Source organism: Dromaius novaehollandiae, chromosome 5 (assembly GCF_036370855.1).
Source record: "Dromaius novaehollandiae isolate bDroNov1 chromosome 5, bDroNov1.hap1, whole genome shotgun sequence".
NCBI classification, from domain to species: Eukaryota; Metazoa; Chordata; class Aves; order Casuariiformes; family Dromaiidae; genus Dromaius; species Dromaius novaehollandiae.
In genome coordinates this window covers 46,193,146-46,219,207 of record NC_088102.1, presented here as the reverse complement: position 1 = coordinate 46,219,207, position 26,062 = coordinate 46,193,146, and the positions used below count along the sequence as shown (strand labels likewise).

Below are 26,062 nucleotides of genomic sequence, written 5' to 3'. Positions count from 1 at the left end.
TATGACATTCTGAATATATACAAGAAATAGATCCTGTGTAATTAGCTGACATTTTAGGCTGTTTTTTTATTCATTACTCAAATGCAAAAAAGAACCCTTCAGAATTTCACAAAGTTATACTGAAATGAATGAAATCTCCAGCTTTGAACTACAGGCTCTGTAAACAGAACTAATAAAAAGAGTTAGTCCATATCAAATGATATATTCCCAAGTATCAGAATGATTCCTCACAGTGCTGGGCATTGCTCTGAGATGCCTTTCTCCCACCTGGAAATAGTAGTAATAGTTTTCAAGACATAGGTCTTGACCAAAGACCCCAAAGGCCAAACCCCCATAGGGTTTGGATGAAATATTTTCATCCCTCGACTCTGACCACACAGCTGCCAGTTTGGATTACTCTTGTTTAAAGATTACTTAGATGTAAGCAATATTACTTAACCATTACAATGTCAGCAATGTTATATTATGGTTAGTATAATGTATTAGAGAATAACTTAAAAATTGAATACAGGTGATCATTTCTCCAAAATCTGAGAAGCCTTCAGTTCGAATTGAAGTTCATGCAAAATTCATTCACTGAAACATAGGATTTAGATTAACATTTGAAACTTTGTAAGGACTGTTAAGACCCAACATATTTCTAAAATAATTTTACCCTCAGGTTGCCTTGCTGTCCCTTGATACTAAAGAAAAACCATGATTTTTTTTTGTTTGAACACAAAAAACACTTATATTCTTCCTTATTATAATGCTACAGTACTACTGGTCAGGTATAGTATGGTAACCTTAAATCCAATGAACTGCGATCTTATATGTAGCTTTTTCCTAATGGAACAACTCTTCGAGTAGTGATAGTTATTCAAAGATCTTCTAAAGTCTGTAATGGAAAGATCACATTTGTTTACTGGTCTATGATTTGTCATCCATGATTTAAAGCCTGTGAGAAAAACTGGCACTTAACCACTAACATACTAGTACTAGTTTTGCTAGTATATTGGGGCAACATCAACCTCTTAGGAAAACTGGAAAGTCATACTTTGAAAGCTAAAATTCTACACAACAGTGTAAGATATGCGATCAAATACGTGATCAGTTATTGGTGCTACTGAAGAGAACAGAGCTGTGAGTCCTCTCCTTCCTCTCCATGCACTCCTTTGGTTTCCAAGTCTACCAAGAATCAATAGTGCTTACATTTCCCCTAACAAAGAACTGTAGGGAAGTAAGCCATTTAGGGTTTTCCCATATCTGGCATAAATTCAGAATAGCTATTTTGAAATAATTATTTCAGTGGATACACTTTTTCATGAATTAAAAAAACACTTGTCCTAGGTTCCTTCAATTCACTTCAACATACTTAAATAGTTCTGATTGAACAATGTGTGCGCTGATCTGTTCATAGTCCTTCCCATAGAATTATTCTAAAAAAGTCAGCTCCATTTTATATAGACCTAAAATCTTAGTGCAAATTAACAATTACATAAAGAGAAGTCATTGTATGAAATCTCCACATTTTTGTTCCTTGAAACTTAAGAGACAGACAGCACTATATATTTTATGTTTTTATATATTTTATATATAAATATATATAATATATAAAAAATATATATAAAACATTACAGTTATATACTTCCTTACTCCTGCCACTAGAATATTTATTTAATAAAGGCTGTACTTAAGGTATTCTCTATTTATCTCCCATCCTGCCAAAAAATGCTTCTGGCCTGAAAAACAATCTTTAAAAAAACACCATTCTTTTATCAAGAATAGCTTTAATATAATTCCACATACAACTTAGCCTATACAAATGGCTTAATCAGAATCAACATTCAATATTGTGAGCTTGATTGCATTATAGTCTGACAGACTATACAGATGTATTTTGTGAGGAACTTGTTAAAAAACAAATGGATTTAGTTTAGTATGACAGATTTTAGATTGTATAAGTGAACTTTGCATCATAGATTATAAGATTACGTTAAAAGTATTTCTACAAAAACACCAGAAGACTAAAGGCTAACATTCTTTTATGTAAAAACAAAAGAAATAAAGCTATTTAGAAGAAATGACTGCATCCCCAGTAGTCCTGATTTCAGATCATTATATCCTTCAGGAATAAACAAAATAAAGCTGTATAGCTACTTCATTTTAATCCAGATCACATGTAACAATCTTTCTGAAAAACTTACAGCTATTTATGTACCTTATCTTCATATTTCTTCTGAAAGAAAATGATATGCTCATGAAAAAGTACTATGCAGACAACTCTGAAATACACAGTTTCCTCATTACACACACAAAATGCAAAACATTAGCAAAAACACATCATCTTGACTTGACTCTACTTGGGGGAGAGGGGACAATATAATTCAATTTGCTTGGTTCTTGTAAGTCTTTCTGTTTCTCAAAAAGCTGCCAAAATGGGGCTAAACAGCAACAGCAGCTCACTCAGGGGAACCTGAAAGAAAACTCAATACGCTTATTTCAGAGATATCACTGAACATCTCATCAGACTGGTACTGAATCATGTTAGATATGAACTAGTGGTCTAGAAATGGAAAAACCTTATTCTCACCGTAAAAGGAATTGAGCCACTCCGCTCCTTTAATATTACTATTTTAACCTGCATTCACAAATACTGAAGATGAAATATTAAAATACAAATATTAATCATGCACTAAGTTTAAGCACATGTTTTAAGGCAAACTTGTGACTACAGTATAATGACTACTGGATGTAGTTGGCAACAGAATATTGATGGAAACAGTATATATTCATTCAGCTTGTTTGATTTAGGCTGCTCTGCTATTTTTTTGCCTCCTTTTCACAGCACAGCCAACTGTATATTAAATTAGCCAGCCAACAATGAATTGAACTATGGATCTAAACAAATGAGTGATAAATCTATTGACTCAGAGAAAGAGTGATCTTGCAAGCTGCAGACCATCTATTAGAATGTAAGATTATCTAGTGTATTTTTGTGTTCAACAGCCCTTGAAGCACTCGTTTTCAATGAATTTGTCCAGGTACTTTTTGCTACCAGAAGATTTTGCCATTAATTCTGCTATTTTAATATATGTTAAATAACAGAGAACCTCTTTTTGAGCCCACCACCTGTTAAATCTTCTGATGACAGTCTCCACGTCACTTACAAATTCATAGACTTTTTTGTGCCTCCTCCCCCATTATATCATTATTAAGCCAAGATGTCCTAGTCTTTTCAGTTCCTCATCTCACAGAATTTGCTCCAGCCTCTGGTCATCCTTGCTTCCTCCCTCTGCAGCTTTTCTAATACCCGTATATTACTCTAGTTCTGCTACATTCATTGTGAGATATGAGTGGAGAAAGGGAAGGACTAGGGCAGCACAGAGATCATGTTAGTGATCACCAGCATACTAAAATTTTGAACATAGAATGATGATTTTTCCTGATTTTTCTCTATTCCTTTTTAAAAAATTCATAACATTGTTTGTTTTTTCTAACTAGCAGAGTGTATTGAGCTGATGCTTTGATAGACCTTCCTACTATAAACTCATTTTCTAAATAGCAATAGCTAGTCAGATCCCATCACTGAATGTAAAATTCAGGGTTGTTTTTCCCCATTAGCCAGCATTTATCAACATGGAGTTTTATCTGCTATCTCATTGCACAGTCACTTACTACAGCAAGAGCCTTTCGTAACTCTTCAAAAAAACCCACTTCATTACCCAAAATAACTTTGTAGCATTAGAAATATTGCTATCTCATATTCTACCTCTTTGCTAAATGATCTATCAATATGTTGAAGTGCAAAGTTTGCATCAGTCATGACTTTACCCTCCAAAGAAAATTAATCATTAATATCTAATCTTTCCATCTGTAGTTTTTCTTGTAACCTGATTTTTATGCACAGAAGGAGCTTCTTTTTTATCTCATGGTAGTTTACATCTGGGAAAGCCTTCTGAAGTACTTTCTTGAAGTCCAAGATATTAAATGAACTCAGACTTCCCTATTCACATATTTTTGCCTTCTTCAAAGGACTACCGTATTTATGAGGCATGAGTTCCTTCCACAAAAGTAACATTCACTCTTCTCCACTGTAACATATTTATCTGTGTATCTCCTAAATTGATTCTTCCTTATTACTACTACCAATTGGTCCAACACTGAGTATGTGATTTGCTGGAACCTTGAGTTTTTTGTTTTTAATTTTTATTTCTTCTGCTACCTTCCATTCTTTTTCAGAACAGCAATTATAAATAAGTGGGTACACACAAAAAGTTATTTCAGAGCTGAGCTCTTTATAATTATGAAAGAATGTAATCTGGTAGTAGTGTTTAGTAACTATTCATCATAATGATTTACTCTAAAAGTGATTTTAATGACATTTGGCTGAGAAAGAACCTCCAAAGTGTCCCCTACGAAGAAAGGTTCCAGCATGGAAACCTTCCTAAGCGCTTCTACAATGAATATGGATGTGAAAAATTCTTTTAGTTTATATTATAGTTTTGTCTTTTTTCTGAGCTCCTTTCACCCCTTGATCACCTATTGGCCCTCCAGATTTTCTGGCAGGCTTGCTTCTTCTTCCTCAAATATATAATAAAAATCCTAAAAAGGGATTTATTGTTAGAGTTTTTTGCCTTCAGCAAGCTATTCCTCAAAATATTTTTGTCTTTCCTTACTAGGTTTTCATACTTAATTTTCCAGAATTTGTATACTTTCCTATTTTTTCCCCATTTGCACAGAACTTCTACTTTTTGAAAAATCCCTTCTAACAGCATCTTTTACTAAGCTATATAATCATATTTGCCTAAAAAAAAGAAAAAGAAAAGAAAAAAAGAAGACTTTTTCACAGGTGGTATGAATTTGGTCCATGTCTTAAGCAATCTCCATGCTGTCTGCAAGCATTTAGTCCCTTTTTCTTTTTATAAGAAGTCTTGCTAATTGTTTTAAAATGAAACGTTGTAGTGGATTGTTTGGATTCTTTGTTATATACTGACATAGATAGCATCTTGATCAGATCTGATTGTAAGGTTTTATTTATTTATTTAAGCAGACATGGCTATACTTCTGCTCCACAACACCCTCTGCCCTTCTCACATTCTCTCAAATTATAGTGAGCACTGAAACATTCTGTAAAACTTCCTACCAATAAGTTTCAGCTATCCTCCTCTAGTTATGCACCCATTTTAAATCAGGAATTTCAGTCTCCTATTTTATCTGCAGACTACTCCTTCTTCCGCCAGCTTGTTACCACTCTGACAGAAAATCCTCTTCCTCCACGGCAATACCAGCACTGCGAGCTCCTCCACGGCAGGGCTATTCTACAATGAGAATCAAAGTCTCAATCCCGTGCCCCCCGCCTCTCTCCTCATGCCTCGAAGATGGTCTGAGAGATGCCCACAGGGCATAATTTCCCCAAATTCTGCTTTCACCATAAGATTTGTAAGGTACAAAGATACCTTTTTAATTTTGTTTCGGAGAAGTGAATGGTGGTCCGATTCTTCCCTGCCCCCATCAAATAAACTTGTTCAGCTTCTCTTATTTGGTCCTCTCACCTACAGCTAAGCTTCCACTGCAGCTACAAAATGCTGAAGAGCAGTATATCAAAAAAGAAAGCTAAATGTCATAACACATATCCATAGGAACATGTCAGCTATTGACAAGCTACTGTAAGTATATATGCATTAAAAAAGAAAATAAAACATGTGAAATCGGTAAAAAAAATCTCTACATTCATGATCTCTTTAGAGCATATGCTTGACTTTTTAATTTTACTTTTTCCCCAGTGCTGGACAGAGAAAACAGCCAGTTACCTTTAAAAAAAAAAAAAAAAAAAAAGTGTTAATTTGAATATAGATTATTAAATCCCAACTTTAAGGCATGTTGTAAGAGATGTCATGAGAGATATCATCAATACTGTCTTTCAGTGTAAACTAATCTCACATTCTCCTGCATGATTATGCTTTTTCTTTTAAATAAAAATAATGAAAAGTAACAATATTATAATACCAAACTGCAGTGAAGAATTTCAAATTTGGTATCTTCACTTGCATAAAGAGTTGCAGTTTACATGTTAGATGGTATTCACAGACATTTAATGCCAGAACTATGAGATTCTGCAATAAAGCTTTTCTTAGAACACTAAATGATTATTGTTTCAAATAATATTTTAACAAAACAAATGTGTGTCCTCCAACAATATGTGTACATTTTGCATTGTACACAGGCCTTTTAGAAAACATTCCAAAAAGTTAATGATGTAAATAATAAAGAATATATAAACACATTCTTCAACAAAATGCAGTTTCCAATAGTACACGTGAATTAACAGGCAGTTATGTTTTGGACATGTAGCTAAAGCCAAACTCCTTCTACAGCTACTAACCAACCTTTCTATCTACCAATAATTGGCCAACTACAATTGATGATATTTATTACATATCAAACTTACTCTAATAAATGGGTGCTGCATAATATTAATTTTCTGTTTGTTCTGTTAATTTGGCAATTTTTTCTAGAGAATGTGCTATCATGGAGTACAGAATGTTTCAGTTTTACTCATTTTCTCCCTTACACTTCTAACGCTTCATCCAAAAACTAGGAGAAAATGGAACAGGAGTTTTAAGGCCAAAATAATCCTAAGTGCAATGCTGGCCATAAAATTTGCTGAAAATTGATCTTCAGTCTTAAAAGTTTTCCTAAACTGACAAAATATGAAGCAGAGAAGTGCATAAGGTGAATTTTAGCATGAAAAAGTAATGCTGGACAATGACTAAAGGCTGCAGCAATGAAGATGACTGAGGCTTAAAAAAAATCCCCCAAAGCAAAGCACTGCACTGTAGTACAGGTTGCAACACTGGAAAGGGTATCTATAAAACATCTTTCTAACTTTTCTCCTTTAAAAGGTGTATTATAACCTTGAAATTCTTACTGTGTTCTTATCTACAAAACTGACATGGAGAAGACTTGATTGAGACAACATTATCTTCCCAGAAGTGGTAAGAAATTCACTCTCCAGAAACATCTTGATATCTGTTTTTCAGTTTTTGCAGTCGTGTTCATTTTTGAAGTGGCATGACGTTTTTAACAGAAGGGAAAATTTATATATAAAGTGACACAGCAAATGCACAGTAGGATAAGATTTAAAGGACAAGTAGAGCAACATCAAGTTAATTATGGATTGTTAAGGAGATCACTGATACCTGTACGCTGATACTCAAAACATTTAAATTAACATTGTGACATCTTCCAGGTATTTTCTGACTGTGACGCTTCTACTCCTTTTTCCTGGAGACCCAATAGTTTCCTCAAGTTTTCTGGAACATTTCCCCAGGTTGTCCCTAACTCTACTGGGAGTTTCCCTAATAGTTCTCTGAAGCTAATCAACTAAATACATATTTCTTTTTTTATTCTCATTCTCCCTTCCACACGAGGTATAGCGCTCACTTTTGCAAGTATTTTCTTTTCTCTGCAACATCTGCAGTGAATGGCAGGCTACTAAAGAGGAAGAAGGGATCACGACTGTCAATAATTTTGCTAATTTTACAATATTTAAAAATTAAGCCAAGAGTTAAATGTCTTCATTCTGATTTCACTAGGCACATAGTTACTCGCCCTATTAATATCTTCAGCTGTGTCCATCTTATTTTTCTTAATTTTGATTGCAAGACTTAACAGTCTTGTTTTACTACCTGCCTGGAAAATACCTGGCCCAATGAGGCTTTTAGGAGCTTCTGTAACACAAAAAGTAATAAAGACATTAATTTCCAATTTTCAGATAATGACCTGCATTATACAAATGGGGCTTCTTTACTTTACACTTATTTACACTTTTTTTTTCCCAACCATCCTGTTATATGTTGTGGGTTTCTTTTTTTTTTTTTTACTCCCATATTTTCATAACAAGGGCAAAAATATAAAAATGTAACAAGAACTTAAAAATAATTCACAAATTGTGATTTGAGCTACAATTTAACTTATCTGGGTAGCAAAAGGAAGCCTTGCATCCTCGTATTTGCTTCAACAGGCAGGTGATCTACATAAGTAAAGTCTTACTTAACGGTTTTCAATTTGTCACAGCTGAGTTCCACTATATTACCAGATATCTTCAATATACAATTTCAATTTATCCTCAGTGTTCCAAGGATTTTTTTTTTTTTTAATATCAAGAACTCACTTTTCTAGAAACTGTTTTCTATGAAAATAAATGTGAATTGGTTCATAGCAGCAAAGAGCTACAAACTTCTCTACCCATGTTTTCACAACTGGATCAAAACAATCTTTTAAATTTCATGGAAAGCAACAGAAAAGCATGGTTTTCAGTTTCTCTAGAGACCCTGAAAGCATCAAATTGTGTTTTGTAAAGGACCTACATATCATAAAAAGCAGCACTAAATACTGAATCACAATATTAAGAAGAAATGCTGGGTGCCTGATTCTGTAACTTAAGAAGTGATGAAACTGAAAAAGGCACATAGTACTTTTATCTGGACTGCCAGTGACAATATTAGTGTAAACACACTTTGACTTTAGAAAAAGCAATTTCTTTTACCATAACTTATCTCTCACAACATATGATTTCTACCAGGAAAGAATGTAATTGCTTTGTGAATATACTGAATTCTTTGCCTCATTACCCCTGCTTGGGATGCTACCTTAAACATTTGTTGATCACACTGAAATGTGTGATTTCAAATACAGCTCTATCAGTTTCATTTTTATCTCTAACTATTATATCCTCAGAATATTTTTGACTCAAAATAGGGTCTCAAAATGTCCCAAAGCACCTCAACTTTAAATAGTCCATTTTTAACCATTATGAATTTTTTTTTTTTAATTTGTAACCTAACCTAATTCTTGTTAGAAGATTTGCAACCACCTTAATAACTTTAAGTCTACTGAACACCACCAATCTGTCTCTCTAACTCTCCCCCCACAACCCATCTGCCTCTCTATATAAAGTGTTTTCCTTCACGGTAAGACTTGTCTTCCAACCTTGTGTTAGAATTTGTTTCTTTTATTTGACTAACACTTTTGTTCATAAAATTAAGCACTGGTCTCCTATTTACTGGGCAGTGAAAAAGGCCTGCCAGGTGCTCAAAGACGACACCTGGTATCTCCCACTAGCATGAACAATAAAACAATAAAGAGATATTTTGCATGTTTCATGACTGTGTCTAAAATTAACAGCAATAATAAGTTATACATGTTAGTAAATATCTTATTAATTTATACTAAAACTACTTTAACAGATATCCTGAATGGGAAAAGGTCAGAAAAGAGATATTGATAAGTGTGAACTTCTCTGTCAGAAAGAAACTTATGATCTGAAAGAAAGTTTACAGGCCTTCACTGAATTAACTTGAAAACAGCTAATTCTACATGAATGAGTAAGGCAACCTGAGCATACATAAGATACTGGGTGTACTATTTTACAGAAAGATAGCACTGAATTTCAAAAAAATCTCCAAAAACTTGCAATTATTGGAAGTTCACTGGGAACATGAAGAGACACATATGGCGAGATCTACAGCAAAAAGTCATCTTGCAGTTTGTGACTACACAATTCACAGATTTCATGGCCAGCAGGGATCGCTGTGATCTCAGGATGTCTTGTTTTCCTGTATACCAACAATATTCACTATTATTGCCAGCAACCAATCCCAGACTTTTGGTTGCGTTAACATACAATGTCCTCTGTCCTGCCCACCCTTTGTACTACTGTGACACTGCATGCAGACTGGAGATGAGAGAGAACAAGTGTTGCTGTCCACCAGATTATGAAGTCCCAAAGGTGTTGGACATCTTCTGTCATGCCTACTAATGCCCAGGTGTTACATTCCAAAATCAGTACCAACTCTCCAGAGACTTCCCAATATGTAAAACCATTCCCTCCAACACTTTGCCTCCAAGAAGTGTATCCACATTAGAGTATCTGTTTAGAGCGAACCACTAAAGACATGCAGACAACCAGTTTGATGCAGCTGCACATCCACTTCAGCTGATCCACTTTTGCACTGCCATCAAAAAGGGGCAATCCTGCTCGACCCATGCTCCATATATTCTCATCCTCCCTTGTGCTGGATTGGTGGTTATGCCACTCAGTTAGCTGGATCTGGGAGCTCATTTTGGCTCCCTCCCAGGTTCCCCCCCCCCCAATTTTTTAAACAGTATCAATTCTCTTTGAGGCCACTTGAGCCTTTAGCACAGATACCAAAGGGTGATAACAATATGTGGCTTTATCTTCTCAAACCCTGAGCATTTAACACTGATCAACGTAATTCAGTGAAGCATCTCCTTGCTCATTTTAATTATACGTTCTTATTAATCAGCTCCCCTTGCTCTAAAAATTAAAAAAATATAATTTTTTTAATGTGACACCTTATTTTCCCTTCCGTTGTTCTACCGTTCCCATCTCTTGAGACAAAGATTAGCAAAGGACTGTTTAAAATAAGTGATTCCACTTGCAGCAGACCTTGTGTTCGTTCAGGGCAAAGCTACTCAGTTGCTGACGGCTCTATTCAACCTTACTCATCCCAGCCTGTCTACAGAACTGAAATCACAATCACCCTTTATATCACATATGCACATTTTTAATAGATGAAAAAGAACATAATCCACAGTTTTTAAGAACGCACATGATCTTGATGAGAAAAGACTTACTGACAGACAATCTATCTTATCCCTGAATAAATTATTCCAGTGGTCAGCCAATCTTTCTGCAAAAAGTGTATCTTACTTCCAATCTGAATTGTCCGGCCACATGCCTTTAAGAGGCTCAAAGAAATGCCTATAAAATGCGAGGGGACCACCTTTTTAACTTGCTTCTACGCTAAATTGAATGATGTTCTTTAATCTTGTACTATAAAGCAGATTTCCTGATCTTGAGTCACTGTAGCTCTTCCTGAAAATCCTTTCTTATTTACCAATATCTATTCTGAACGCTGAATAATAAAACGAGACACTGAGGTGCAGCCTGGCCATTGCTGTGCAAAGTTAAGAGTAACTACTACTTTTTACTCAATATCCCTCCACTTACACATCGAGGATCACGCTTGCTTTCTTAGGCTACTACATCATTAGGCTACCCCACCTCATTGTAACAGAATTCCCAGTTCCTTTTTGCTTTCTAAAACATTTTCCCATGTTCACTTATGCAGAATGTCTTTATACAGAGCATTTTACAAAAAAAAAAAAAAAAAAAAACAAAAAAAACAAAAAAAAAACCCTCCAGAACAAAAAAATCTACACTACCTCAGTAGCTTGATTTAAAGATTAACTCTGCTGAAACAAAGGGAAAATAGAAGACAGACTGCTGTTCTTCTCTCTCAAATCACCGTTCTTCAATGTGCTTCACACTTAATGTAAATTCATCCACACTTGAATTAAAATGTAAGTAACAAAAGTCAGTATCTAAAAAAGATATTAAAAAATAAAGTGGATCAATTGCTTCTGCAAGGTTCTATAAAGAAGAGTGAGCTATGTATGAACACAATTCATACAACTGTAAAGGGAAAATAATTATAGCATGGAAGTTAAAGAGTTTTTTTTAAGGTTGATACTAAACATTCAACTGAATTATGTAAAAGAAGAGCTACTGTCAAGGAAGATGTGGTACGTAGAATGAAACTTATTTATTGCAATTAATTCTGCTGAACCATTTTTTATGGTTTGAGATTGTAATTTTCATTCAGTCCTTTTGATTACTTCTGCCTGATTAGCTTTAATAAATTAAAAATTAACTTTGTGTACCCACAGAATCCTCTGTCTTGGATTATACATATAAACACCTTAGTTAATTTATATCTTAAGATCATAGTTCAATGAATACTTAAAAGCTGGTACTACCACCAAAAGAAACATCTCTGCCATTTTTTCCCCTCCAGGCAGTGCTGCCTTAAAGCACTCATTCATCAAACCATAGCTAGAGGTAGCAAAGTCAACCTAAAAATGTAACTGCAGGAAACTGTTTCAGATTTCCTTTTTCAACTTATCTTTTATCTTAATGGTCTGCAGACCTTCTGAAAAGAAGCACATACTATTATTTAAAACATGTAAGTGTCTTCTTTAGCTCTACATCCCTTCATTCCCCACTATCTAATGCAGAAATTCTAATTGCATATTAGTCTGTCCTGTCTTTTAATCTGTTTTCTTTTTCCATTTAGTCTGTGGTTTCAGTTTTTCAATTTAGTTATTTCATAGCCTTCCTTCAACATATCATTGGAAAAGTTAAAAAAATTGTCTACTAGAAGACAGACACACCAGGACATCACAAATCAGCAAGTAAAAATGAGAAAAAGAGGTCAAGCCTTTTTTAGCATGCTGCAATAACAGAACATTACGATCTGACAATTAAAAATCTCCATGCCCAATATAACTAGTAATTTTCAACATAATTAAAGGTTTAATAATAAGTACATCTTCGTAAGATCTCTGTATATATTGGCTCTTATTACTAGATGATCGTATATATATTTCTTATAACAACCTTTATCTAAATCATTCATAAATATTTTGGCTACAGATATCAATAAAAAAAGATCTGCAACTAAATTACAATGAAATGTAACACAATTTTAAAATGAAAAAGAACATACATACAACCATCTCTTAAGACAATTTTTTCCCTTCTAGATTGACAATATAAAAGTGTTTGAGAGAAATGAAGGAAAAAGTAACATTGTTCCAGGATGTAAAATAGCTAATATATTTGGGAAAACCTACAATACAGTTCCTAATCTTTTGACATACCCAAGCTAGAAAAAGTAAACTTGACTTGTAGGAATAGCATGCTAAATGCATAAGAATAATTCCCATCAGAGATTACAAGGGCTGAGATGACCCCCACATTCTCCACACATATGGAACAACAAGTATTAGTTAACATTTTACTAGCAGAGTAACATTAGCTTGCTTATTAAAATTCACCCTATGCTAATTTTTCTGAAATACACAAGCAAGCTCTTAGGAAGGGACTGCACCAATATTTTTAAAAGAAAGTGTCCTCAACTCACAGAAGCCCTTCAATTCTTTGGAGAACAGTTTACTATCTAAATTGTTTTGCTCAAGACAGATTTCAGAAACATCAAAACTTCAAGCTGCTAGTACAACTTTAATAAAAGGGTCAAGTAGAGGCAATTTAATTAATAAGAAAGATAAAAGTAGGTATTTAAACAATTTTTTTGCCATGAGAGGAAGAGGCACAATTTACTAAATTATTATTCTATGCAGTGTCTGCAAATCACTTGAAAATAATTCTATAAAACAATATAATTTTCAGACCTGTTGGCATATTTCTGTAATTGATACTGATATCCTGATACAAATATTCACTTGTACGAATACTTTTGATATATAATTAAAAAAATACTTCTGTAAAATACCCATATATACACTTCAGTGTGTACAGTATGTGGGGGGAAAAATTTGTTCATAATAAATGGAAATTCACAAATTTCAATGCATTTTTATAATTTATTTTAAAAAATAGAAGTTCCCACGCTGATTTCAGAATTTCTTTGAAAAAAATATTAAAGGTGTGGTTTTGCCAACAAGCTTTTTTTTTTTTGACGTTAAGAATTTCAGACTTATTTGTACCTAGAAAGGACAGGCAACCAGAGAAAAATGAAAGCAAAATCTACCTAAATTTGTAGAGACATAAAACACATTCAGAAATCCTCAGCAAGACAGATTGTCTTTCAAATTTACTGGCAATTACGGATCCAGTGAAGATTCATACTGAAGCTAAACTGGAGATAGTAAAACAGATCAATTGTCAGCAGTGATCATGCCATTTTACAAAGTTAGAACGTAACAGTCCAAAAGTGTGAGTGGTTAGCCAGTAGGCATCCTAGAAAGACTGACTTTCATAGCTGAATATTTTATATCTCTAGAACCTGAAAATTCAAAGTGGTGGCATTCATTAATTAGAGCAGATCTGATCACATCAAGATATTTTATGCATTCAGCCTTTGAATGATTTTTCCTGATGTAGAGACTAATTAAAAAAAATCTGTAGGGAACTAAAAGGAATCATTATTTGTACTTTTGCCAGCAAAAGCCCATATTGCAGGAAATGAAAATCTGTGAAAATAGTTCATTAGAAATAAGGTTCAAACTTGGGAATGAAAATATATGGGCTTTTTTAAGCCATGTGTGCATAAGTGCTCCAAAACTATGGTTTACAGCTTATTATAGCAAATGCAGGGCTCATAAAACTGCCTATAACTAAATTGCCCCACACTTCTCAGTTGAAAGCTATTTCAGTTGCTAACTTTGCCAAGTGCAAGTAAAGCTGCAGCTGAAGTTTTCAATGTCAGGTTTCTGTTTCAGCGTAGTTATTTTTAGAAAACATTCAACCATTTCTGAGACCAAATTTTTGGAAAAAATCTCGTATTCACAAAAAAAGCTAGAATTTTCAAAGGAAAGTTTTCTAACATCTTGAAGCTTTGAACAACTGACCTAAAATGTAATTGTTGTAGTGTGTAAACACACTGGTATTTGGCTAAGTTAAACTATGTCCAAGCACCAGTTTGTAAATTGGTGCTTATATTTTAAGAGTTAAATTCCCTAAGATTCCATGTGCACTGGGTATGCAGAGTGTCACACTGAGGAGACTATTCTCTGCAACTGAAGCTTTTGATAAGTGCTGATTACCAAACATGTTGTGAGAGAGTTAAGATTCACCTGCATGAATGAAGATACATATGAATGCAGTGCATACATATGCATTCAATGCATGCAATGAAGATACATATGAATGATCAAAATTCAAGTTAACTACTGAGCCTCAGTAGGAATTTCTCCTGGACACAGCTTACCCCTTACTTGCTTACTGTTCTGCTATTTTCACCGTCTTCTAAAGCAACTGGTTCTGGACATTGCCAGCTTATCAGGATAAAAGACCAGGTTATTATTAGTCATAACACAACACTTCCCACAGCTGAACTAATTTATTACATTCACAGGAGGTCATCTACTCCAACCTCCTGCTCAAAAGCAAGGTTGGCTACAGGATCCGAACAGGTTGCTCAGGGCTTCATCCACTCGAATCTTGAAAACCTCCACAGATGGAGACTGCACAACCTCTCCAGGCAACCTGTATGGCTGTCATCATGGTGAAATTTTGTTGTTTTGAATCAGTATTGTTCTTGCTGAGGTATCTAAAACAAGGACTCAGAAACTTTCTTTAAAAGTCCACAGAAGACAAAAGACTAGCTTACTGAACAATACGTGTGTGATCGCTTTTGCAAGGCAAGTACTGTGTATGCATTTTATTGTAAACTACAGCTCCCAATAACATTTAACTTTTCCCCACCTTCCTCAGAATCCAGTAAGGTTGTTAGATGCTACACTTGAACCATTTAAGAAGCCACAAAGAGCTCATTGCAAGAATATTTTGAAGTAGAAAATTATCTGTAAAGCCTCTTCCACAGAGACAATAGTGGAAACTACAAGATCTGGTGGACACTTATACACGTCAGATCAAGGAAATCTCTGCAGTGCTTAATCCTGGTTATGCCTGGCCTGAAACAGGCTTTGGGCTGAATTACCCACTGCACAGGCAATTCTCCTCCCACTACACATTCTCCTTGGCATAACCTCTCTTGCTAATCACCTGCAAATCAGAGAGAGAACAAAGATCTTCAAGCGCTATTGCATTCAACATGAATATGCAATGATGTTATTGCTTCTCTGAAAAAAACAAAAACCAAACAAAACAACCCCCACCCTCCATAAAAAAAAAAATCAAGCACAGAATACACCTCATGAAATTTCAGTAGAAAGTAAAATAACCATAAAGCACTCATTCCAAATACTACCATTGCTAGAGATAGAGACATTTCCACATTTTCACAGTGTAACTAAAAAAAAATTCTGAAAGGTATAGGTTCTGCCTACAACAGGCTTGAGGACTTAAAAGGATAATTTAAGAAAGTATGAGTGGCAAAATCAATATGGAATGACATCTGAAATCTCAGACACTTGTTAAAATGATTTATTTTTCCCTGTCTGGAAGGAGCTATTAGACTGGCCATAACTATCAGAATTCATTGAAGCAGTTTATTACTAAAACCTGGTGCCCAAAGGTTCCCATATAACCTAAGAATTACATTATTAATCCAACAAATTCCTTTCAATGTTTATTACCCTAAAGTATCACTAACTTATTTACAAAATAAGGAAATATGTTTGGCCATTTTCCACCACTTCAAAGAAAGAAAGACAGAGTAGTGAAGGAATGAGCATCTGGATATATTCTTTTTCTTCTTCATTCAGCATAGATGTTAACTTCCAAGCTCAGTGACTGGCTCAGAGGTCTCCTGAAACACAGTTACTGTGTTCCAGCCAGAAATGAAGGATGGGGAGTACTTCTAACTGTAGGGTAAAGGCATAGGCCTTAGAGATTTGGCCATTCTTGTCTGCATCTAACTGCACACTCCATCCAAAATCGGTGGATCATCAGTCCACCAACAGAGAAGGAAGAAGGGGAAAAATTAGTTTCTATGAAGCCAGGATCTAAAACTTCTATTTACTAATCCAAACAAACTGTACATTGTCTCAATGATACTTGGATAGTAGTGGCATGACTGAGAACGTCATGCTGTAGCTCCTGTAATTATAGATAGAAAAACTGTACACTACAAAAACATCTCATCAATAAGTATCTCTTACTGATGGGTGTAGTCTACACAACCATCTATTGAAAACCTCTAAACATTTTCATAGATATCTCAATGAAATCCAAGTTACTACTGATGCTAAATGAGTCCTTCAGGTACTTATTATTTCACATACAAACAAGACTTATCAAGTCTTGTACCACTCAAATTTCTGACCTCCTCGACAAGCAAAATATCTTGAGAATACTACTCCTTCAACATCTCAATGAGTTCAACTATTAACAAGGAGTTTCAGAAATAAAATTGAAACTACCTGTGAAAATTATCATCTAATCATTAGTGTGCACATATAACCTTAAAATGTAATAAAAAAAATCTTGTTCTCTTAGCTGAGATAATAGCTTTCAGATGTAAATGACACACTGGAAAGACTAGGGAAAAATGGCCTGACATTCTTTTCTAGGCTCTTTATGCACAAATAATATAAATATTAAGAAAAAAGTATCAAGTCCTTCTTTTCTATCCTTGAGCAGAGAGTTACTAAGCCAAATTTCCTTTCTGGGATAAGATCATTGTACCACACACTAACCAGAATATGTATCAGTGCTAATAAATAAATAGGCAATAACCTAAAATGCAGCAAAATTTCTCCTTCACTCTTTCCCAACTCTAAATTATTTTTGCCCATCATCTAGCTTAGCCCATTCTCTACCCATTATTAACCCTTATAAGGGTACATAAGGGTATATATCCCTTATACCCCTATATAAGGGTATATAAGTCAATATACCCTTATACTGACTATAATCATCTTTTTTTTTGTTGTTTGAGAATCTACATTTATTGATGAAGGCTGATATCTGACTAAATTTACTAGTGCTGGGTAAGAACAGTCACTTGTATTCTTTTCGATCAAATAAAGGCTCAATAGATTACACTCTTAAATGTATCTTCTCTGCATTTATTCTAACATTTATGAACTCCCACTTCAATACTCAAATTACAGACTTAGAAAAAATAATAGGTATGCCTAACAAGAGAGGATTAGTCAATAACATCTATTAAAGATTCTAAAAAGCTGATAATTCTTCACATAAAAATATCTATGCAAAAATTTAATTCAAAAATTCCTACTAGTACTTATCATAAATTTAGAGGAAAATGTTAGCATATTGCCAGTTATCTCCAGTTCTGCTGTATACCTACTCAGTTTTGACAAATATCTGAAAAAGTCTAATATATAACAAAAAAAACTACAAAACCATGCTAAGTTTACAATTGTGTTAATAACTCTTCAAAATGTTGATTGTAAGATTTCCATTAAAATGAATATCTTGTTTACTTTGAGACAAAGTTAGCTGATCTGATCCTTCTGAATGTGGATGCCCTTCTAGTTTTTTCTAGCAAAATTGTTCAGTATAATGCAAGAATGGATCAACTTACTGATCTACAAATAAAAAGGTATTTAACATTGCCACTGCTTTTATTTGAAAATTCAACTTGAAATTCAAATCACTTTAGTTTGCATTAAAAATTATTTCGGTATTGCATGATTTTGTTGGTGCCTGAATGCCTACTGGATACTATTTTCTTTGTATTTCTTTTGCTTTTTATTTCAAACACACTTTGGTATGTCGATGTTTATCAACCATAGCCTCTATTTACTACCCTCTTTATCCTCCCACAAAAATTGGATTCATATCTGGCACATAATTGCTGAAGGATCACACGTGAAAACTGAAAGAGTTTTTGTATTAAGAAAAAAATCTCTTCCAAAATAGCAGAGTTTTCTTAGTAAAGATATTAATGCTCCCATATAAAGAATAAGTAAAATTTAAAGGATATTTATGCATACAATTCCAGTCATAGTTATTATGCTCCACAAAAAATTAAACAAAGAGGTACCAAAATAGTTCTACATGAGAAAAACTGCAGAAAACAAGACAAATTATTTGCGTTATTAAGTCTTACCTGACCAGTGTCCCGTGGTGGTACCTGATCTGTCAGTGCATGTCTCACTTACAGGCCTAAAAACAGTTTCCCAGCCCCCAGTAGCATAGCGCCAATTCTGAGACTCCAAAATGAGTGTTCGCTGAGTGCCATAAGCAATCATGAAGCAGTAGACTACATGATGAAGTTGACAGCCATAGCCACAGCCTTTGTTGATATTACACACGAGTTTCTTAGCTCTGCTGCAATCCTTGGGGTTCTGTAAGTATGGATGAAAAAGCAAAGTTGAGGAGAAGATAGACACAAAGGCATACTTTTTTGTGAAAATACTGACAAAATGTCATAAATCACACAAATCATCCTGCTATAATGCATCTCATATTAAAATGAATGAGCAAGCTTCAGCTCAATGAAAATTTTATGTGAATTCTTCACAGTGAACATGAACAGCTATTGAACATACTTCACTAACCTAATGTAAAATAAAATACCTTCAAGATTTAAAATTACTTTCTCATTTGTAAATCTGTCAGAATAAGGTAACATTTGGACTCAGGGCTCACATCTAATTAACGTGATTCTCAGTGTCGGAATGCTCTTTCTTGATTTTTCCTTTGGCGTTTTTCCAAGTTTGTTAGTTCTCTTTCAGTGAGCATGACTTATTCAAAAAAAGAAAATTTCTGCCTGTTTACATAATAAAACAGACACTTCCCAAACTTACTGCATACCAAATACAGACTATAACACACATAGCTGAATAGACTGATAAAAAACAGTATTTTAATTTGAACACACTCTCAGTGCAATAATATTCTATAATTCTGCAATCCAATATATTATATCACAAAAGGGGAAAACATGTTTAGGATGGGAATGCTAAGTATGTTGAAAGTTATAAAATACTAAGATATTTTTAGATATGTGAACAACACAATCTACACAAGGTTTTGTTTCCAAAAAATACAGTACTTTGCTGTGCACATTCATAGTTGCATGTCTCCAGACATCACTTTTGCATTGTCAAAAAGTTTTTTTAATAAAATATCTAGTATGGGTAGTTAGTTCCAGGTTAGGCTGAAACTTCCAAAGTCAAATGACCACCTTCTGGAAAACTGAGATCTCCTCTCTGGATGATCTCAAAGATAATCCGAATATTTTGAGTTCTAAAAATAGTTAGTAAAATTTTTAAATTTGTGCATTCATTTGCATAAAAGAGGGTAGAATAGCTCAGATCTGAAAGAAAATAAACTGCATGAGTTCAGTACTTGAATGCCACTTTTTTTCATTTTAAGGAAAAAACATCTGATTCAAAGTCTAACTAGCTATGAAAAACACTAAACCAAATAAAATTTCCAGTCCTAATTTTTGTTCCTTCAATTAGTACTCTTGCTATCACAAATCTAATAGATAACTTTGAGACTATCATAAATCTACTTTCTACAGTCTTTCAGCAGAGGAAGGGTTTTTTTCAGCATTGCATGCAAGTTCCTGGAGAAAGAATTTCATGGCAAAATGTCTCCTCCCTATCTAAATCTACAGACATATTTAGATTATGCAATGAAGTGCATGACAGGCACAAGTAAAACCATTTTCTGCTGATAACTCTCCTGGTGTAGAAAAGCCCTAAATTCTGCCATCATTTCTTTACAACAAAACTCCCTACAAAATAAGAGCACAGGTGCCACAAATCTCTAAAAGCACTTTCCCAAAAGATTTATAAAGGACATTAGCATTACCTTAATTGTCTAGTGAAGTGAAAATGCAAGCTAATAGGCAATGTTTCAGCAAGCCAAAAAGGTAAAAGACCTCACTGTATTTCAACTCATAAATTTGATATGTTTGTATAATCTGCTCATATCTGCCAAATCCCATGCTTGATTTAACAAGCTTCAGTAATCACATGTACACATGATCTTGCTGGTGGTCCTGATGGTCTCACATACCAGCGCACCAAAAAGTTCTATCATCTTCTACATACTAACTAACCGAGTAATGACATTAATTTATTTTAATTTAGTCATTACAAGTATCAGACCAGTATATTAAATAGTAATATATTTAATAAAAAATACTAAAGATTGATTTAATAAATAAAAAGAGTTATTCTATTCCCTGTGATTCTAAAGACAAGAAGAAATACATTTTCAGAAGGCTTTTGTCACCTCTATTGCAAATATACAGACAGAGCTGAAGAGGATAAGCCTCAACATTTATTCAAAGATTATTTTATTTAAAATATAATTGTAAATCATTCTTTTGTTATTCGGTCCTTACTTGTGCCTTTACTGAGCATGCACTTTTTGGTATGTAATGCCTAGAGCAGATAACAACATACATCATTGTATTGTTATGTTGCTACTTTTTAACTGAAATAACTGGGATAAGAAAAATTATAGGCAACTTCTTTCTGTCATTTAGAAATTTGTCACAAATGGCAAGAGAGAACAGAGAATCACATTCTTGCAATTACTTTATCTGTTTTATTTTTGAAAGCTACATCTAGGTGTTTTAAGGGCTCCTTACAGAAATTCATACTTTATAGAGTATCTCAGAAGCCATTGTGTGACATACTATAACTAGATTGTAAACCTAAGGTTTACTTTGGCCAGAAGTAAACGATTAGCAAAATGTATTTGCCAAAATATAGGACACACAAGTCTGTCACTAGGTATCAATTGGCTTAGACTGGTTTTTATTTCATTTTTTAAAAAGGAAATGACTACTTTGCAAGATACTTTGTTCAGACATAAAAAGTCTTGACTTCAATTTTTTTTTGCACAAAGGGGTGCAAAAAGGAATATTAGAGATGTCAGCAGGACCATAAAGCATGTTATTAAGACTTGCTTCCTCTCTTTTTCACATAGCAGATATTCTTGCTGAAAGTAACTTTTTCATAACTATTTAGAAAGGGAAAATCTCTGAAAATTTTCAGAAAATATTGACAGTTAATGTTTTCTACAGTCTTTCTGTTACTTTCAAATGCCTGTTTCCTATTGAAAATGAAAACATTTGAAAGACATACCAAACGGGAATGACTGTCCTTTAAATAAAACTATTTACAAGTTATTTCTAGTTACCTATGGCTCACCAAAGGAATGCTGACAACATAAATCTTCACAAATGACTAATGAGACTGAAGCAGGTTCCATGATATTGTGACTGACTGCTCCAACTATTTATGCCTCGTTAAATTTAACATTAAACTTAATTCTGCAAGAGCAGCATAGTAATAGAGTCTTGTCTTCAAGTATCTCTTCTTTAGAAGAGAAGAGACTGTCATTTCCTACTCACTTTCTCCAGGGTACTCAAGATTTTATGGACCTTTATGAATCATACCCCCTTCTCAGTTCTCTTATTCAGACTAAGTCTTGATCTACTTCGACTTTGTTCTCACAGATACAAGGTTCTTATATTTCCTCATTCACGTTACTTTCCTCTTCAAGTTCTCTTGTTTTGTGATATCCTTCCTGACACTTAGGGACTAGAACTGCACACCATATGCTTGATGCAGATGCACCAGGGATTTGTACAGCAGCCACTGTTGTAACTTTCAATTTAATTGTTTTAATATTGTTGAGCACTGAAATGGTGTTTTCATAGAATTATCTGGGGTAAATACAAGATCTTGTTATTCAACAGTATTAGTCAACTGCATGTGTGTAGGTGCATTAAGGACTATCTTCCCCCATGTACATCTCTTGAAATTCAGTGCACATGACTGTAATTACCATTTTATTATCCAGACAGAAATAACATGACCAGAGTATGAGCCAATATTTGGAAACTCTTCTGCAATTGTCTCACAACTGTTCAGCAGAAAGTTTGAAGAATTTAATACTGCTGGTATTAAAGCCAGATATGTTGAAATAAACAGCTTGGAATACAGTAATTTTTATCTTACTTTTATAGCTCTAATTTAAACAGAAAAGGAGGGATACTAAAATTCTGGGGAGATTACTATGAACTGGTATTGTCCTGTAAAAAAACCCTGAAAACCTGGAAAAAGTTTTGAGGGAAATTATAAAGTTATCAGTAGTGGATATTTGTTTTTCCTCTATACAAGCAGAAATATTTTAAATGGTATAGTTAGCAAGAATGTTGATAACAGACCATATTGCCAGTCACAGAATTCTAGATATTAAATGACAAAATAGGTCTAATGCTCTCTAACAAATTATTTCTACCATGAATTCATTTTCATTTCTTATTCCCACTGGGTGACTTGAGTACTCTTGAGTAAAAGGAAAACATACTCCACTAAGAAGTCGGTAAGCCACTGAAGGATAATGAAACGCCACAGTATTTTCTTAACGTAATATCTGGCTCCAAAACTATAGTTCATGGTATTTTAAATTCAGATTACTAGCATACAGCAATAGCAAGTGATAACTCAACACAAATCAAATAAAATCCAAATTGCTAGAAACATGATAATCCGAAATACATAAACACAGGCTACATCTATACTAGTAAATGAAACATGCTCAAGATTTACTCTAACTGGCACAGAAGAGCCTACATCTATGCTATTAAACTCTCTTAACCTCTTAAAACAGGGTGGCCACATACAGCACATTTAAGGAAAGGGCCTTGTGCTAACTCTCAAACAGTGCCAAGGAATTGTCTGGAAGAAAACCACTTGGCATGAGTCAAAAGCATGCCAGGAATGGTTCTCACAGTTTAAAAGTATATTACGTTTCAGTGACTGGGAACATACCCTGTCATTGTTTAGCTAGAATAAAAATAACATCAGGAGAATTTCCAGGTCCCTGTCTTCCACTTGTATGGTGGAGGTAACGGTCTCTCAGTGCTCAAAGGACCCTTCTTCTTCAGGGTCTTGGTTAGTATATTCGCAGACTCAGCAGGCTCAGAGGGGAAAGGTGTCAGAAGTGCTGCTTTGATGCCTCAAAATCTTCCATTTTTTCCAAATGAGCGTGAATTGTCAAAACACACAACAAACTAGCAAAATTAAACACTGCTGCTTAACGTACATTTTACTGTAAGAGAAATGACTGTGTTGTTTGTTAATAATAAGAAGTTTAGAGTAATGTCTTCTCATCCTATGAGACGAGAAATTAATCAGAGCAGAGTGGGCAGGCAGTCTGCTACAAATTACAAGGTAACCTGACACACCTGATATAATATTCATTAACAAAAGTGCTCATTTTTATATTTTCAATAAATATTTTATTGCTTAATGCTACACAGACTGCTGGAGAACAGTCCTGCCCAAATTCTGTGGAAAATCCCAGCTTTTGATGCAAATAATGCCAAGGAAAGGTGTTTGTCATCCTAGTTATCACAAATGTAATTCACAGTCCTCTATTCCCCTTTCTTTGTTCTGTCAATTTTAATGGGTCCTTTTCATACTAGCTCCACCTCAGTCTTGGGGGAATAAAGCAGATTGGAAGAAATTTCTTGCAGCAGCTGGAAGAAAATTTTCTTTCTTCCCTAGACAGAAATAATCTGTATTTGATCTTTTATGCTATTACTAGCATGTGTGCGCAGTATGGAGAAAAGGGGAGCCTTTTCTGCCTCTAAAGTTAACTCCTCTAGCTCTCACCCACCCTGCTCCAGGAAACAAGCTTCACACTGAGGACATCCCAGCATGCAGATGGATTAACTGCTCTGTGCTACTCAAGCAACTATCTACAAGATCTAGACAAAATTTTATATAGATACCAGCAGTGATCATACTTAGTAATGCAGTTATTACCCTAATATCATACTTTTAGATACTGAATTACTAAGTAGTTACAGAAGATGATCCAAAACATGTCTCAAGACATACTCAAAAATTAAATCTTAATTACATTTTCTCATAATAATGTAACTGTAGAAAGTATTCAGTCCCTTTCTAAACCTTCTCAAAATGTCAGAAAAATGGGCCTGCCATCTGCTAACTATTTTCTCATTTATTCTTTTGTTTTATTTTAGGTTCTTTTTATTTTGCCAAAAGATCAACTTTTTAAAATGCTTAGCCTCATCCATTTGCCTAATTTTTTTGTTTTGTTTTTAATCTTACGGGGAAGAAATCAACACACTCATCCAGTGAGTGAGTAATTAATTCAGCAATCTGCCAAAAATGGGAAAAGAACTGGAAAATACAGATGAGCTTATAATATCAAACAGTAAAGATTGTTCGATACACAGAGAAAGAAAAACGTAAGTGCCAAGGAGATGTGCAACCAAAAAAAAAATCCACTGACCACTCACCAAACAAAATGCTGGATTACAGATATAATCATGTTTAAATTTAAATCTACCAAAGAATTCCAGGTGGTAATTAAAAACAATTAAAATATACGGTCATGAACTAAAATGAATGACATACATATGAAATTACAAACATTCTTGAGAATTCATTGCAAGTACAACTAAATCTCCCACTGAGTGTTTTTGGGGGGGGATCTAGGGTGAGGAAGATTGGGCACGATCCTCCAACTACGGTACCTGCCCCTGGGGCAAGAACACAAGTTCTGGGGCTTGGTAACAAATTTGCAGTTCAGCTCAGACTTCTGCACCTGAAGTAGGCCAAATACAGAAACCTTTCTTGACAAAAAAAAAAAAAAAAAAAAAAAAAAAAAAAGCAGCTTTTTTTAAGAGAGTTTCATTATTTGTTAACTATTTAAAGGATACAACTTTCTAGCTATGAGCTTCATCTCAAGTCAATTCAAGTAATTCTGGGAGTACTAGAACTAAAGAAAACAAGTTTCCTATAAATTTTTAAATCATGGATCCTTTCTGTGGGTATTCTTTGGTACCTAAAAAAGTGCTAATTTCAGTCTTCTCCAGCTGATGCACTGTTTCTTGCCTCTAACTTCCCCACTTCCTTCCCTAGAAAAATCAGCATTAAAAAGAGTTAAACTGAAGATGTTTCATAACCTAAAATCTGCAGTGGAGCTGCAGTCCTACACAGATAATCAAGTAGCACTTGTGGTCAGGAATGCATCTCAGTTAAGCTTAGGGATATGGCCTTCCTCAACAATCTGTCTTGCTAGTATAAATCATGCCTTTACCATTTTAAGACAAGACTGTTAAAATGTGCTATGCTTAGGTCTACATCTTACCTCTACTCAGAAACTAGAATGGGCACAGATGACATTTTACTTGAAGAGTAAGTGAATTATATATATTTACAGGATTATATACATTTGCAGTAAATGCCAGTAAGCGTTCAAAAAAACTTGAGGATGCTGACTCTGCCACAGAAGACTGCAGTGCTATAGGGTCCACCCATTAGAGAAATCGTCCCTTCTCCCAGAACAGTGTCCTCAACCACACAGTGCTCAAATCCTTCAGCCAGAGTCCCTCTCTTTGAATAAAACAATATAAAGTGCTGATGGAGAATTTTCTAAGAGAATTTTTCCACTTTGGAATTTCCTTTTGCCTTTGTTTCAAATTAGTTTGAATTTATCAATTCCTAGAGCAAACTACAACTGCTATTTGTTTCTTGACTAAATTAGAACAACTGGGCAAAGGTAAAATGCTTATATTTGAATTACTGAAGG

At 34.4% G+C, this 26,062-nt stretch overlaps 1 protein-coding gene across 4 annotated transcripts in view; it reads right to left on the bottom strand.

The window, feature by feature from the left end:
- The window catches only part of FUT8 (fucosyltransferase 8), a 125,110-nt gene that overhangs the window by 23,239 nt on the left and 75,809 nt on the right, over positions 1–26,062 (bottom strand). For all 4 annotated transcript variants that reach the window (XM_064512735.1, XM_064512734.1, XM_064512736.1 and 1 more), the window contains one exon: positions 18,573–18,810. In XM_064512735.1, the coding sequence (XP_064368805.1) occupies positions 18,573–18,810 (238 nt within the window). The remainder of the gene's footprint in view (positions 1–18,572; positions 18,811–26,062) is intronic.